Genomic DNA, 17,433 nt, shown 5'->3' with positions numbered 1-17,433 from the left:
ACCATTAACATTATTAAGTCTGAAAGCATTTCTATCTCTTTACTGAATGACTTTTCCTTCTGTCCACTTTATAAACTTTAAGGAATAAGAATTGAGTTTGAACATGATTTTTTCACATTAATCTAACACTTTAGGCATTTGTATTTGTTTTTTAAGTCTAAATGAAAACAAAAATGTAATCTCTAATCTAGACTATTCTGGAATCTTTTATTAGATTTAGAATTTTACAGCAAAGTAACATAATCTGTTTGTCCAAGCATAAATTTTAAGAAATTCTCTTCATGTATGTAATTTAATAAAGCTTATTTCCAATATATACTTCCTTTGTTTTCATTTGCAGAAGCAGTGTTCAAAGGGTGTTTTTAGGATCTTGCCAACATCAGCCCTATGTACCCATAAACTATTGGAGCCATTAAATGGACAATAAAAACTGGTTGAGGCTACTGATGAATGCTTCAAAAAGAATCTGATACACACAGATTTTATCATATTCAATTCAACTGAAGTCTTAAAACTGTACTCTTGATAGGTTGAAGATAGAGTAATGGAGTTAGTTCTTCATGCCAAAAATACATGGATCTGTTGTACAAAGGCTTCTAACTGATTCATTAATTTTGATAAAAATTTATGAAACTCGGGAGTTTTACTATCAATCTTCATTCCAGTTTGCATGGCAAATAAATGACTCCCTTGATGAAACACATAATGATCAAACAATGGCTGCCAACAACCACCCCACAGATCAGTTCTTGAGCAACTGTTCAGTAAGACATCAGATGATGTATTCTAAGACATTGGGCGATGCTATATTCTCTTAAACCGTGGGAAGAGTGGGGGCAGTGGGGCAAGCTTGGCTGTCTCCACTCTAGCATATCACCACTTCCTCAAGCCTATACTTTTTTCAAGTACATACTCTTCCATTCACAGGAAAACAGCTAACACGAGACTGACTGTTGTAAAAATAAATGGTTGCAGATGTCTGCTCATACAACATTTAAAATTGTTCAATAAAATACTCTGTGATTTAAAAAAGGATTTATTTATTTGAATTGCAGTTTTACAGAGAGAGAAAGCGAGAGAGAGAGATCTCTACTGGTTCACTCCCCAAATGACCACAATGGCCAAGGCAGGGCTAGATTGAAGCCAGGAGCCAGGAACTTTATCCAGGTCTGCCACTTGGGTACAGGGATCCAAGCATGTGAGTTGTCCTCCACTGCTTTCTCAGGCTCATTAGCAGAAAGCTGGATCAAAAGTGGAGCAGCCAGGACTCAAACCAGCACTCATATGGGATGCCAGTACTGCAGGCAGTGGCTTAACTCACTAAGCCACAGTGCCTGCCCCAAAATGACTTTTTGTTTCTATATGATAGCCATACTAACTGGGGTGAGGAGAAATCTCACTGTGGTTTCTATTAGCATTTCCCTGATGGCTAGAGTCCTGAGCATTTTTTTATGTGTCTGTTGGCCATTTGAATTTCTTCCTTGGAGAAATGCTTGTTAAAACTGCCTGTTAATATAACAGGAAAATGGCTGTTGCCCATTTATTGAACTGTATTGTTTTGTTGTTAAATTTGTTGAGGTCATTGGAGATTTTGGATATTTTTAGTAATAGTTTGTGAATATTTTTTTCCACCTGTCAGTGCTTCTTTGTTGAAGTTCAGAAGCTTCTTAGCTTGATATAATTTCCTTTGACTATTTTTGCTTTTATTGCCTATGCTTCATGGGGTCTTTTTCCAAAAGCCTTTGCCTATGACAATGTCTTACAGAGTTTCCCTGATATTTTCCCCTAGTAATTTGATGGTATCACATAGATTTAGATGATTGATCCAATTACAGTTAATTTTTGTATAAGCTGTAAGGTGGGGATCTTGTTTCACACTACATGTGAAGAACAAATTTTCCCAGCACCATTTTTGAAGACTGTCCTTTCTCCAGAGATTGCTTTAAATTTGTTTGTCACAGACTAGTTGGTTATAGATGTGTGGATTAATCTGGGGGGGTTCTATCCTGTTTCATAGATCTGCATGTCTTTTGGGGTGCCAATAGCAAGCTATTTTGATTATAACTGCCCTGTAGTAGATCTTGAATTCTGGAATTGTGATACCTCCAGCTTTGCTTTTGTGAAGATTGCCTTGGCATTTCATGACAATTTTAACATCTTTTTCCTAACTCTGAGAAGAATATTGTTGGTATTTTTATTGAGATCACATTGAATCTGTAAATTGCTTTTGGGGGTTTGGCACTGTGGAATAGTAGGTTGAGCCTCTGCCTGTGTCATTGGCATCTTGTATGGATGCCAGTTTGGGTCCCAGCTGCTCCTCTGATGCAGTTCTCTGCTCATGGCCTGGGAAGACAGTGGAAGATGGCCCAAATGCTTGGGCCCCTGTATCCACCTGGGAGATGAGGAGGAAGCTCCTAGCTCCTGGGTTCAGATGAGCCCAGCTCCAGCCATTACAGCCATTTGGGGAATTAACCAGCAGATAGAAGATATCTCTTTCTGTCTCTCCCTCTATCTATACCTGCCTCTCAAATAAATAAATGATTGTAAAAATTAAATTAAATTAAAAGCAATTTCTCTTGATGACATTAGTTCTTCCAATTTATAAACATGGAAGATTTTTCTTTTTTTGTGTTTTCTTCTATTTCTTTAATGTTTTGTAATTTTTCTTGTAGAGATCTTTCACACCTTGACTAAATTTATTCCAAAGTAATAAAAATTTTTATGGGTGTCATGAATGACACCGATCTTTTTCAGCTGTGACATTTTTGTATATATAATGGTTATTGACTTTTTGTGTGTTGATTTTATATTTTACAACTTTACCAAACTCTCTTATATGTTTCAATAATCTCTTAGGGGGGTCTTTTGATTTCCTAATATATAGGATCATGTCATCTGCAATCAGATTGTTGGACTTTCTCCTTTCTAATTTGTTTTCCTTTGATTTCTATTTCTTGCATTATAACCATGGCTAAAACTTTTAGAAGTGTATTGAACAGCAGTGATGATGGTGAGCAACTTTGCTTTCAGATCTTAGTGGAAATGCTGTTTCTTTCTAATGTATTTACCAAACCAGGAATTAATGAGGAATTAGAATATTAGGTGAGTACTTCATGTGGTTAGGCGAGTTTTGATGTACCCCCTCTGTATCCTGAGAGGTTGGTTTTCCAGCAAATTGCTTCCTAATGGCGGTGTGCACTGTTTTATGGGGAAGATAGCTTCATCTGCCCATGATGTCAACAGGGAAAGATGATAGAAAGTCTCCTTTGTTTTCCTTCCCATATATGCCATTGCAACCACTCCCACTATCTTTACAGAATTTCTGGCCATAAGGCTGTCCTCATTTTGCTCAAGAACTGTGTGATTGGTTTCTATGTCTGTGAATGTTAGTCTGGGGGTAAAAGAAACTTCGGAGAGCAAGACAGGTTCCTGTCTCTTGGTGGCATAGGTGCAGTTGTAGATCAGAGGCATTATAATGTCTCATTCAGGTTCACCCTATAGATCTTGGCTGGTTCAGGAAGGGATCCCAGTGGTAGAGCCTCAGTTCCAAAGCAATAGAAGGGATGAATAATGTTGCATTTTCAAGAATTTTTTTATTTTGTCAGAAGATGATGTGTCTGACAGAAGACCAGTGAGTCTTCAGGTATACAGAAAGGAGTTCTAAAATTTCTGTAGACAACTGGTCTCATACAAGGTGGCCAAGGGATGGAGATGGGTGTTCAGACCATTTGAGCTGAATTGTATATGAGCTGAATGTAGGTTGCACCTCTGTCACTGTTTACTCATCTCTAAGATGAGTGTAGCAGCAATACTAGTGAAATGTCCTTACTGTGAGATGTGTGCAGGCTGACTTAGACTGTGTTGCAATTGCATTTATGGGGTTTCTGGTTTATCTCCTTCAAGTGAAGTTTCTGGTATCCTGTACTCCATAGCCTGCCCAGTACTACTCATTTGAGGTTACAGAACTTATACAATACCTAGTTTCTGGGAACATGGAAGTTTGGATACTGGGGGACAGTCCCATTTCCTTTGGAAGTGAATAGTAGTTATGGTATTTGAAGAAGGGAGCTCCACAAATAAGAATATTTTCTAACAGAATACAACTTAATGCTCTCTGAGACAATACCTTAAGGCTCAGAGAAGAGACAAGAGTCATTGAAATGTAAAGATCCTGGTTGCATGGTCCAAGCAGTTACGGATCATACTGAACAGAGTGAACAAGATATACTTGATATTACCTTACCTCATCCATTAGTTTTCAAGATTTGGTGGCACTAGAAGTTCTGGACCAGCATTCAAAAGAGAGTTGTGAATGGATTAGAAAGACAGTGGTCTTAAGGGTGCAGCTGGGGTGGAGGGATAACCTCTCCTATCTAAGAGTCGCCATCTGCCTTGTTTCCTACCACATGCCCATTACTTCATTCCACTATCAGGGTCTCTAGAAATAGAGGTCTGTGAAACCTAGTCTGTCATATACTTGGTACTGGGCTATGCTGCTGCCCCTTGTATTCTAATAGTCCTTCCTGGTAGCTCAAGGTTTTTCCAGGAGCTCTTTTAAAAAATGAAACAAATTGTATTTCAGGAGAAAAGTGGTTTGAGTAGTGTCATATGATTTGTAAATGCCCAGCACCCTAACTTCTGTCTAATGTTCTCTATCTTGCCACACTTAATTAAAAAACACATTTATTTTCAGATCCATTTCAGAAATTGTCACTAGTTCAAATAGTACTGCTTGAGAAATCTCCCCTGAGCATGTCTTCCCTTTTGCTCTTAATGCTATATATGGATTGTGTGTCTTCAAAAAACATATCATGAGGCTGGCGCTGTGGTGCAGTGGGTTAACACCATGGCTTAAAGCACCAGCATCCCATATGGGTGCCAGTTCGAGATTCACCTGCTCCACTTCTGATCCAGCTCTCCACTATGGCCTGGGAAAGCAGTAGAAGATGGCTCAAGTCCTTGGGCCCCTGCACCCACATGGGAGACCCAGAAAAATCTTCTGGCTCCTGGCTTCAGATCAGCATAGCTCCAGCCATTGCAGCCAATTGGGGAGTGAACCATTGGATGGATTTCTCTCTCTCTTTCTCTCTCTCTCTCTGCCTTTCCTCTCTGTGTAACTTTGGCTTTTAAATAAATAAATAAATCTTTTTTAAAAGGCTATCAAATTTTCTCCATTCAGTAATTTCTTTTTGAACAATATAGAGTATACATGCAGCTACAGAAAATTACTGTGAACCTTTATCCTGTTCTGAAATAGTAACATTATACTAAGTCAGACTTCATGTGATAATAAGTTCCTTAAAATAGAAACCAAAAGAACACAATGACCGTATATAAGCAGAAATGTGAAGAACAACCTCATTATCTCCACATAATTTATTTGTTTGATTCCCAGAACTTTTTTTTAGTGTCAGCAGCTTTCCTAAGTTCTAATTGATAGGCAAAGATCATGTGTATAAGAGCTTTTTACTAAGTTTTTTAAAAATTTATTTGAAAATGTTATATATAGAGGAGAGACAGAGAGATCTTCCATCTGCTTTTCTTATGCCAACAGCAGGAAGCTGGATCAAAAGCAGAACAGCCAGAACATGAACCAGTGCTCATATGGGGTGCTTGCATTACAGATGGCAGGTTTACTTGTTATGTGACAATGCTGGCCCTGTTTTATGGGAACTTCTAAATGAAATTTTGAAGTTGTATGCATTGCAGTTTGCATGTAATTCAACTTCCTGCCATAGTTACTGGTATGTATCAGCATTTGATGTAGGACAAATCAGAAAACACAGTGGCTTAACCAATAGCCATTTGATTTGCAGTTCTGACTCTGTGTTATGGGCTGGGCTCAGCTGGGCAGTTCCTATGATCAGTCCAGGAGCAGAAATGAGAGTTTAGTCATTTGGGGAACTGATTGAGGCTTCACTTAAGTGTCTGGGGATTTGTGGTGAACCTTGGCTATATACTATCTCTTCCACAGGCAGGCCCCAGGGTTTTTCAGAAGATAACTGTCAGAAAAAGAAAATCTGAGAAGGCAAATACTTTACAAATTGTCTATTTCTGGGGCTGGTACTGTGGTGTAGCAGGTAAATCCATGACCTGCAGTACCAGGATGCCAGTTCTAGTCCTGGCTGCTCCACTTCTGATCCAGCTCTCTCCTATGGCCTGGGAAAACAGTAGATGGCCCAAGTCCTTGGGTCCCTGCACCCATGTGGGAGATCCAGAAGATCCAAAGCCAAGAGCCAAGAGCTTCTTCTGTGTCTCCCATGCAAGTGCAGGGCCCCAAGGACTTGGACCATCTTCCACTGCTTCCTCAGCCATAGCAGAAAGCTAGACTGTACATTGAGCAGCTGGGACTTGAACCAGCTTCCATATGGAATGCTGGCACTGCAGGCAGCAGCTTTACCCATTATGCTACCACTCTGGCCCCCAGAGTTCTCTTTGAACTCCTTCCATTCACTTTCTCTTCCAGGTATGATTCTGGGTCCTCTACATACTTCTAAGAGCAAAGAAAATTAATATATCACCTACAGTGTTTTTTTAAATTATTTTTAAATTTTTAAAAATTATTCCCCAGCTTATTGTCAGTTCTAATTTTAGGAGATTAATACTAGTTTTTTTTGTTTGTTTGTTTGTTTTAGATTTATTTATTTATTTGAAAGTCAGAGTTACAGAGAGGCAGATTGGGGGAGAGAGAGAGAGAGAGAGAGTCTTCCAATGGCTGATTATTCCCCAGTTTTCCACAATGGCTGGAGCTGTGCTGATCCAAAGCCAGAAGTGAGGAGCTTCTTCTGGGTCTCCCACATGGGTGCAAGGTCTCAAGGACTTAGGCTGTCTTCTACTGCTTTCCCAGGCCATAGCAGAGAGCTGGATCAGAAGCAGAGCACCTTGGATTCAAACTGGCACCAATATGGGATGCCAGCACTGCAGGTGGTGGCTTTACCTGCTATACCCCACAATGCTAACCCCAGTATACTAGTTAATTAAAATGGAAAAATAAACATACAATTTGTTCTCAAGAAATGTACAGAAATAAATGATTAATTTGGCATGATTATGAAACATTACTGTTATCTATAATAATGCAATTTGTTCTCTTTCTGTTGCCATAGCAAAATATATATTTGTTACATGTATTGAGTTGAAACTAAGAGCACAATATGCTACATTTTTGGGGGCCATGATGTCTGAAATAGTCTTTATTGTCACATAGATGATGTACTGAGCAGTGTTTTAGTGCTACCTATGAAGTAAACACTTAGCATTCTGCAAGAGCAAGAGTTACCTAGTGCTAAACACAAATCAGTTAAGTTTCTTTTTGAATTGTTAGAGTAATGGAGTCCTTAATACCTTGGAGAAGCTGAATTGGATTCAGGAATAGGATAAGGAATGTGTGGAGAAAAGAATCTACTGAAGGCTCATTTATTTTTTAAGATTTATTTATTTGAAAGGCAGACTTACAGAGATTGGGAGATACAGGGAGAAACAAAGAGATATCTTCTATCTACTGTTTCATTCCCCAAATGCCCACAATGGCTGGGACTGAGCCAGGCCAAAGCCAGGAGCCTGGAACTCCATGTAGGTCTCCCATATTGGTGGAAGGGTCCAAATACTCAGGCCATCTTTTACTGCTCTTTCAGTCATGTTAATAGGGAGTTGGATTGGAAGTGGAGCAGCCAGGAGTCAAATCCTCTGTTTACATGGGATGCCAGCAGTGATGGTGGAGGCTGAGCCTGCTGCATCACAATTCTGGTGACTATTGCAGGTTCTTAAAAAAAATCTCTAAGCATTTTTCTCAATGAGTAACAAACACAGATTGTACTGCAGACATTCCCAGGTTCCTTTGTTGGGAAAATAATCCCATTGCTCTAACTTTAATTCTTTATAATGTTATTTCAAATGTTTAACATTTGAATGTTTTGAGCAAGTAATTCCATTGCTTTCACTTTAATTCCATAAAATGTTATTTCAAATGTTTATCAGTAGAATAATCATAGACTAGGGCAAAAGCTAATTTCTATTCTTCATCTTACCTGTATCTTCTCTCTTACTTAAAAATATTTATTAGCTTGATAGATAAAGAAGTTGATGGACTGAGAGAGAGAGAGCTTCCACACATTAATTCATTCCCTAAATAACCATAGCAAGCAGAGGTGGGGCAGGACTGAAGCCAGGATTGAGGAGTGAAATCTAGGCCTCCTTCATTGGTGACATCACCGCTGCTTCCCAAGGTCTGCTGGCATTGAAAATCCAACATAGACACTCTGAGGTGGCATCATAAACACAAAGCTAAATGTCTGCCCTGTTTTTTAATATTTTTTTTTCTTTGACATGTTAGAAGTGATGTGCATGGTGTTTTCCTGGAAATTCTTTTCTGTTCATTCCCATCATCGTTTCACTGATTTTTTTTTTTTTTTTTTGCCTTTTTTCCTCAATGCTTCTACATACTTCTCCTTAACATTGCCCATTCAAGAGTCAATATCGCCCCTCTTTTAGCCTGCTGTGCAATTCCCCTTGACAGATGTGGCCTTTATGATTTGAACCTCCTGTTTTCCTCAAGCTTGGGCATTTTTCACAGCCTGTAGATCATAGATTTGACTCAGTTGAATTCTTTGTGTGGCTTTCTAAACACTCAATAAATCTAATGTGAAACCACATCCTTTCTTTTTTCCTTTATATCCATACACAACTGTCAATGTTTGTTTTGTGATAGAGTTAATATGCTGACTGGAAGTGTAATGTTACAGGTGATGATAGCATTTGAAGACCTGGCCGTGTACTTTAGCTGGGAGGAATGGCAGAAAATGAACAATGCTCAGAAAACCCTGTACAGAGATGTGATGTTGGAGACCTACAGCAGCCTGTTCTCCTTAGGTGAGTGACACCCATCACATGCCCAGTGATAACATTTTCTTGATACTTGACAAATAAGTGAACACTTTATAAAGTTTAATAATGGGCAGGTATAGAATTTGAGTCCATGAATAACCTGAATATTTACCATCTAGCAAAAGATTCAAATTGGAACATTTGTTGCATAGCTCCTGGACCAAGCTGCAGTCCTTTAAATAACCCAAGATAGTGATTTCACAAAGTCTTACATTGTTTCCATTAATAGGGCCCTGCATTACCAAACCTGACTTGATCTTCAAGTTGGAGCAAGGAGCAGAGCCATGGATGGTGGACGAATGCCTGAATCAGAGCCTTTCAGGTCAGTCTGCATGTAAGGGACAGGGAGGCCAAGGCAGAAAGTGTGCAGATCCTGATGACAGCTGGTTTTGTGCATCAGACACAGGCATTCTAGAGTATTTAGAGATACCAGTATCTTTCTAACTCATTTGTTCTTGGTTAAAAATGTTCTTCGATTTTAAAAAAAGTGCCAATCATTTTCTGATGTTACTAAGGCTTTTTATCTAGGTTTGATATATTCCCCAAATTCTAACTTGTCCTTCTCTACACTTTCATACCTTTTCCTTCATGCACTTATTAGTTCCTTCAGTGCTTGTTAATTAGGCATCTACAGAAAATTATTTCTTTTTATTAAGATTAATTTTTTTTCTGTTTTTTTTTTAAGATTTATTATTTAATCAAAAGTCAGAGAAAGACAAGAAGGAGAGAAAGAAAGAGAGAGAGAGAGAAACAGGTCTTCCATTCACTCTTTCACTCCCCAATTGGCTGCAATAGCTGGAGCTGTGCCGATCCAAAGCCAGGAGCCAGGAGCTTCTTCTTGGTCTCCCACATGGGTGCACAGACACAAAGACTTGGGCCATCTTCTACTGTTTTCCAAGGCCATAGCAGAGAACTAGATTGGAAGTAGAGCAGCTGATGCCAGCACTGCAGGTGGTGGTTTACCCCCTACACCAGAGTGCCAGCCCCAGAAACGTATTTCTAACACATTGCTCAGATTGAGTTCCCACTCATGATTTTGCCAAGGTACAGAACTCGCTGTTTTAAGCATCTCAGGACTGAATCAATAAATGTGAATTCTCTTTCTTAATCTCTTTCTCTCTCTTTATTTTTCCTCTGTGCCTCTCAAATAAATAAGAAAATGATAGAAACATTGAGCCTGTGGCTGCCAAACCTCTGTTTCATTCTCTCTTTATCTCTCATTCTGTCTCTCTGACTCTCAAGTAAGTAAACATTTAAATGCTAAAAGATGGTCATGAGTAAGCCTTTGTGTGTGCCATCCGAAATTATGAAGCTGAGAATGGCACTGTACTGAGACATCAGAAATTATGAAGCTAGGAATGACACTGTGGTGCAATGTGTTAAAGCTCCCCCTGCAGCACTAGTCCTCTTCTAATCCAGCTCTCAGCTAATGCACCCAAGACAGGAGCAGAGGATGGCCTAATTCCTTGGCTCCCTGCACCCATGTGGGAGACATGAAAGAAACTCCTGGTTCCTGGCTTCATCTTGGCCCAGCCTTGGTTGTTGTGTCCATCTGGGGAATGAACCAACAAATAGAAGACCTCTCTCTTTTTTTTCTACTTCTCTCTATAACTTTAGCTTTCAAATAAATAAAATAAATCTTTTTAAAAAATCATAGAAGTAAGCATGAACTTGTATAAAAACATGAAAATAAGTGATCCTCGACTCACCAAGAAAGTAATGAGATTCTGAGACCCAAAGTCTAGTAGCCTCATGGGTTTATGTTGAGTGGCTCAGATTTCTTTAAGGGTGGAGTATAAATTATGATTTCTTTCTCTTATTTTTCAGTATCATTGAAAAACAAGCAAACAAAAAGATAAGAAAGGCATAGGAAATTAAGCTTTCTGTGAAAATAAGAGGCAACTGATCAAAAGCCTCCAGAAATTCAAATTATAACACAGAAATGTTTATAGAAAGAATTGAGAGGAGATAACCAACACTGATGATTTCAGAATGAGCTAGAAAACACTTTTCAAAGAAGATGAGCACATCCTGGTTTGCAGAAACAAATTCTTCAAACTGATTGGGAGTGTATAACTCAGGTGGTATATTGGGACTTTTCTGTACCTGTTGTACTTCTGAGAAGCTGAAGGTGTCGGGTGTCATTAGGAATTTGGGGAAGCTGTCATGGAGTAAAAACAAAGTAGTTTTTCATTTGATAAATCCCACAAATGATGTTTACCTAGGAAACTGAGCATGATTAAATCATAGATTCAAATCCTATTCCTTAAATATGGTCCTGCTTAAAATACAGACACATTTCACTCTTCTCCACCTGCAAGTAAATGATCCAGTGAAACTTTCTAGTGTTTATGGTTGAAATATCAGAGAAGCACGAAACACACAATTTTTATAAAAATAAACTGGAGAAAAAGGACAGGGAAAAAACTGGTTGCTAGATAGTGGGTGAATATTTTTATTAGATATTTGTCCATTCTTTAAAATCTTTTATAGTTATTTCATCTTTGTGAAAGGCAAAGTGATAGTGAGAGGAGAAAGAGAGAGAAAGAGGTCCTCTATTAGTTCACTCCCCAGATGCCTACAACACTTAGGTCTAACTCATCTGAAGCTGAAACTCTAGAATTCCACCTAGTCTTCCCTGATGTATCACAGGTTCCCTGGTGTATCACAGGCACATGAACCATTATCTTCTGCCTCCCAATTTACATAGGCAGAGAGCTGTACTGAAAATAGAGTAGCCAGGGCTCAAACTGAACTGTTTTGAGATTCAGGTATCCCACACATCTTAGCACAAAAGTCATTCTGCCATACTTGAAAAATTCTAATAGTAAACAGGTTCATGTTTGAACATTGGAAAACCTTATGGTACAGTTTAATATATTACTGTATTAAGGAGACAAACCATATAATGGTCATAAATAAGTATCTCGTACTGATTTTGTGAAAATCTTATACCACTTGGATAACAAGTAACTTCATTCCCTTTATATGAGCATGCCAGGAGAAACAGTTACATGTGATTCAGTGACATGATTGCTTTTTTCTCATTTCAGTTGGCATGAAAAGGGGTGACCTGATTAAGATCAACCAGGAAAGTCAGGACAAAAATCTGAATCAGGATTTTATGAAAAATAACAAGACATCAGCCTCCAAGAGAGTTGAATTAAAAAAAACACTTAGTTTAAATTCAAGCCATATTCCAACACTGATTATTGAAAAGGGAACCTATTCAGGATTGAAGCCTGAGGAATGCAATATATGTCACACTGTGTATCCCCGCAGTGGACCTGATCAACTACCAGCTGGAGAGAAATTTGATAACACTAAGGTACCTGGAAATTCTCTCCAGTTCTGTGAGCCTCTCTGTCAGCATGACAAGATTCACATCATGAAGCAGCCATTTGGACCCATTGGACAAGGAGAAGTCTTCACAAGGAAGATGTTCTGTAAATCTGAGAGGGCTCACATGGGAGAAAACTGTAATAAGGCAGCTGTCACTTTTGGAAAAGCAACTCAAATAGAAAAAGCTATCCATGAAAATTCTAGCCTCAATATGCATCAACAAACCCACACAAGAGAGAAATTTTATGAATACATTAGGTATGTTGAACCTGTCATTCACCAATCATATCTTGCAATAAATCGGAGACCACATATAAGGGGAAAACTCTACACATGTAAACCTTGTGGAAAATCACTAAGCTCTAATTCACCTTATGAATGTAATGGCTGTGGAAAAGCCTTTGGACAAAAGTCAAACCTCATCATACACCAGAGAATTCACACAGGGGAGAAACCTCACAAATGTAATGACTGTGGAAAAGCTTATGGCCATAAGTCAGACCTTATGAAACATCAGAAGATTCACACAAGGGAGAAAACTCATAAATGTAATTACTGTGGAAAAGCCTTTGGACAAAAGTCATATCTCATATCACACCAGAGAATTCACACAGGCGAAAAACCTTATGTATGTAATGACTGTGGAAAAGCCTTCAGACAAAAGTCAACCCTCATCATGCATCAGAGAATTCACACAGGGGAGAAGCCTCATGAATATAATGACTGTGGAAAAGCCTTTACACAAAAGTCACACCTCATAAACCATCAGCAAATTCACACAGGAGAGAAACCTCAAGAATGTAATGACTGTGGGAAAGCATTTGGCCATATGTCAGCCCTCCTCATACATCAGCGAATTCACACAGGAGAGAAACTTTATGAATGCCTTCATTGTGGAAAAGCCTTTGGCCGTAAGTCATCCCTCCTCATACATCAGCGAATTCACACAGGGGAGAAACCCTATGAATGTAATGACTGTGGGAAAGCCTTTGGACAAAAGTCAAACCTCATAATGCACCAGAGAATTCACAGAGGAGAGAAACCTCATGAATGTAATGACTGTGGAAAAGCCTTTGGCCATAAGTCAGGCCTTATGAAACATCAGAGAATTCACTCAGGTGAGAAACCTTATGCATGTAATGACTGTGGAAAAGCCTTTGGCCATAAGTCATCCCTCCTCATACACCAGCGAATTCACAGAGGGGAGAAACCTCATGAATGTAATGCCTGTGGGAAAGCCTTTGGCCGTAAGTCAGCCCTCCTCATACATCAGCGAATTCACACAGGGGAGAAGCCTCATGAATGTAATGACTGTGTAAAAGCCTTTGGACAAAAGTCAAACCTCATATCACACCAGCGAATTCACACAGGGGAGAAACCTCATGAATGTAACGACTGTGGGAAAACATTTGGCCGTAAATCAAACCTCATGATCCACCAGAGAATTCACACAGGGGAGAAACCCTATGCATGTAATGACTGTGGGAAAGCCTTTGGACAAAAGCCAAACCTCATAATGCACCGGAGAATTCACACAGGAGAGAAACCTCATGAATGTAATGACTGTGGAAAAGCCTTTGTACGAAAGTCAGAACTCATGAAACATCAGCAAATTCACACAGGGGAGAAACCTCATGAATGTAATGACTGTGGAAAAGCCTTTGGCCATAAGTCATCTCTCCTCATACATCAGCAAATTCATACAGGAGAGAAGCCTCATGAATGTAATGACTGTGGAAAAGCCTTTGGAAAAAAGTCAACCCTCATCATGCATCAGAGAATTCACACAGGCGAGAAACCATATGAATGTAACAGCTGTGGAAAAGCCTTTGGACAAAAGTCAGACCTCATGAAACATCAGCAGATTCACACAGGGGAGAAACCTCATGTGTGCAATGACTGTGGAAAAGCCTTTGGCCATAAGTCAACCCTCATAGTGCATCAAAGAATTCACACAGGGGAGAAGCCTCATGAATGTAATGACTGTGGAAAAGCCTTTGGACAAAAGTCAAACCTCATAGTGCATCAAAGAATTCACACAGGGGAGAAACCTCATGAATGTAATGACTGTGGAAAAGCCTTTACACAAAAATCACACCTCATAAGCCATCAGCAAATTCACACAGGGAAGAAACCTCATGAATGTAATGATTGTTGAAAGCATTTGGCCATAAATCAGCCCTCCTCATACATCAGCGAATTCACACAGGGGAGCAACCTGTGAGAAACATAAATGTAATGACTGTGGAAAAGCCTTTGGCCAAAATCACACCTCCTATCACATCAGAGAATTCACACAGGACAGAAACCCTATGAATGTAATGACTGTGGGAAGCTTTTGGCCATAAGTTCCAACTCAAAATGCACCAGAGAATACACACAGGGAAATAACCTTATGAATGTAATGACTGTGGAAAAATCTTTTGCTATAAATTGTACCTATGACAAAACAGAATTCACAAAGGGCAGAAACCTTATGAATCTAATGAGTGTGGGAAAGCATTTTGCTATAAATCATAGCTCATATCACAGCAGAGAATTCACACTGGGGAGAATCTTCATGACTATGGAAAAGCCCTTGGCAATAAGTCACATCTCAGAATGCATCACAAAATTCACATGAAGAGAAACCTTTTGAACATAATGACTTGAAAAGCCTTTTCCCATAATTCAGCCCTCATTGCATATAATCTAATTCATATAGGGGAAAAAAACTTTGAATATAATACATATGGAAAGGCCTTTATCCATCAGTAACACCTCATAAAATTTCAGAGAATTCACTTGGGGGGAGAAACTTTATGAATGTAAGGAGTATTGGAAAATTTTGCCAAAATCACACTATATAACATCAGAGAATTTATTACAAGGTGGAAATCTTGTTATAAATGTGGGAAAGCCTTTTGTCAGAAGCAATACCTCATAACACATGGAATTCAAACAAGATAGAGAACTTAAGAATATAATAAATGTGAAGGACTTTTTCCAAAATCAATGTGACCGTTGTGACAGAGTCTTTTGCTGGAAATCACATCCCATACAATAGGCACTCCCATAAAGAAGAAAGGCCAGAAATTTTATCAGTGTGAAAAAAGCCATTTGTCAGAAATCAATCATTATATATCAGAGAATTCACACTGAGAGTTTCTTAGGAGTGTAATGAATGTGGAAATATATATTTCCTGGAATTCAGGCTTGCATAAATATAGAACTCAAAAAAGGAGATATCCTTCAAGTACAGCAGATATGAAAAAACCTTTAGCCAGAAATTAAACATCAACAAACACCAGAGAATTCATACCAAAAAAATCAATTTAATGAATGTGCAAAATTCTTCTGCCACAAATCAATTCACAAGAAGGGACTCAGAAATGAGAAAACATGCATGCATAGAAAAGTTATGTACTATAAGTCATCTCTCAATGACTGACAATTAACACAAAGGAAAAAATCCTATGACTGTATTGTAATGGGATTATATTGTTATTATTAGACAAACTTCCACAAAACATAACAAGATTACAGAGAGAAGTCCCTGAAATGTAATGTGTTTGGAGGAATTCTTTGGAATCACATCATAGCAAGTATTGGGTAGTTTGCATGATGAATTGTTACAGAGAGTGGTTATCCATTCTTCAGAAATTTTTTCTCTAATACAACCTGTGGTTCTGGTTTCTCATTATTGTGAATGTGACCAAGTATATGAACTGTGCTCTCATGTGTAAATTTTGTTAATAAATATTTAAAAGTTGCAACAGATGAATAACAGTTATTGCCACAGTTATTTGGAATACCATCTTTATCAATTATAGTTACTTGTTTTATAGCTGCTTTGTTGTCCACCCAGGATTCTTTCCCTACATTATTGTAGTGCAAACCAATCATGTGACCATAGGCATATCAAGTGCAACATGTTCCAGCCATAATAGTGTACTCCAGCCCTGGATGATAAATATTGTATGCAGCAAAAAGGAATGAGCTTCTGGTGACCTATATACCCATGAGAGATTTCAACTTATCTGTGTACATATCTGAATTAGACTCCAATACCCAAGGTCTATTTGAATACTCAAGTAGAGGTTGTCCCACACATTACCCTCATTCTTTAAAGGGACAATGTCAAACCCTATAAATTGCAACACTGCTTATCTCCTGAATTTTCCTGTATTACTGAGTGCATAATCTCTCTTTCATTTGTGATTCCCCTTTTCTACTCTTCTTCATTCAATTCCTAATTGCCTAGAGACAAGAACTTGGAAAGATGTCTATCTGGGTGGTGTCCATTGCAACAGAGAAGCAGGAGCATAAATGTAGTACACTTTTGTATTAATGTAACTTTACAATGACTTTTACAGCCTTTTGGGTTGTTTTATTCCTCACTCCTACAGGTGACCCTTATTTTTACTATCTCTTCCAATTTACAAAGTCTTTTTTTGATTTACATAAATCTGATTTACATTCAGCTCATTCTTCAGAATACACTCAGGATGAACAATTTACCTAGGTTGCATAACCATCCCTTGGTAACAGGTCTACAAATGCTATGATGTATCTAGCTGCAATAGCTCTTTTATTTCCCATCTAGATAATAACTGCAAGTAATCCATTCCACCTCCATTACTATTCACTGAGAATAGCTCTTCATCCCTAAGTCCCCTCAATTTCTTACAAATGTCCATCAAATTAAATCTCATTATAAACAGATTTAATAGAAAATGTTTGGTGTGGCTGCTGGTAGTTTCATTGAGGCTGAGTGATTTGCTGGACTGCTGTTTTGTCTTTTCTCCTATTTTTTTTTTAAATTTAGTAAACATAAATTTCCAAAGTACAGTTTATGGATTACAATGGCTTCCCCCCCGTAATTTCCCTCCCACTTGCACCCCCCCATCTCCTGCTCCCTCTCCCATTCCATTCACATCGATTCATTTTCAATTATCTTTATATACAGAAGATCGATTCAGTATATACTAAGTAAAGATTTCATCAGTTTGCACCCACACAGAAACACAAAGTGTAAAATACTGTTTCAGTACTAGTTATAACATTACTTCACATTGGACAACACATTAAGGACAGATCCCACATGAGACGTAAGTACACAGTGACTCCTGTTGTTGACTTAACAATTTAACACTCTTGTTTATGGCGTCAGTAATCTCCCTAGGCTCTAGTCATGAGTTGCCAACTCTATGGAAGCCTTTTGAGTTC

General features: G+C 38.5%; 1 protein-coding gene across 4 annotated transcripts in view; it reads left to right on the top strand.

The window, feature by feature from the left end:
• Nucleotides 1–15,973, top strand: part of LOC133772934 (zinc finger protein 345-like) — a 28,842-nt gene extending 12,869 nt beyond the window's left edge. For all 4 annotated transcript variants that reach the window (XM_062210094.1, XM_062210092.1, XM_062210095.1 and 1 more), the window contains 3 exons: nucleotides 8,742–8,868; nucleotides 9,113–9,205; nucleotides 11,937–15,973. In XM_062210094.1, the coding sequence (XP_062066078.1) occupies nucleotides 8,745–8,868; nucleotides 9,113–9,205; nucleotides 11,937–14,383 (2,664 nt within the window). In that variant the 5' untranslated portion in view covers nucleotides 8,742–8,744 and the 3' untranslated portion in view covers nucleotides 14,384–15,973. The remainder of the gene's footprint in view (nucleotides 1–8,741; nucleotides 8,869–9,112; nucleotides 9,206–11,936) is intronic.
• Nucleotides 15,974–17,433: the final 1,460 nt, after the last annotated feature.

The sequence above is a fragment of the Lepus europaeus genome, chromosome 13 (genome assembly GCF_033115175.1).
Source record: "Lepus europaeus isolate LE1 chromosome 13, mLepTim1.pri, whole genome shotgun sequence".
Taxonomy (NCBI): domain Eukaryota; kingdom Metazoa; phylum Chordata; class Mammalia; order Lagomorpha; family Leporidae; genus Lepus; species Lepus europaeus.
Note: the sequence above shows the minus strand (reverse complement) of the source record. Positions and strands in the feature narration are given on the sequence as shown.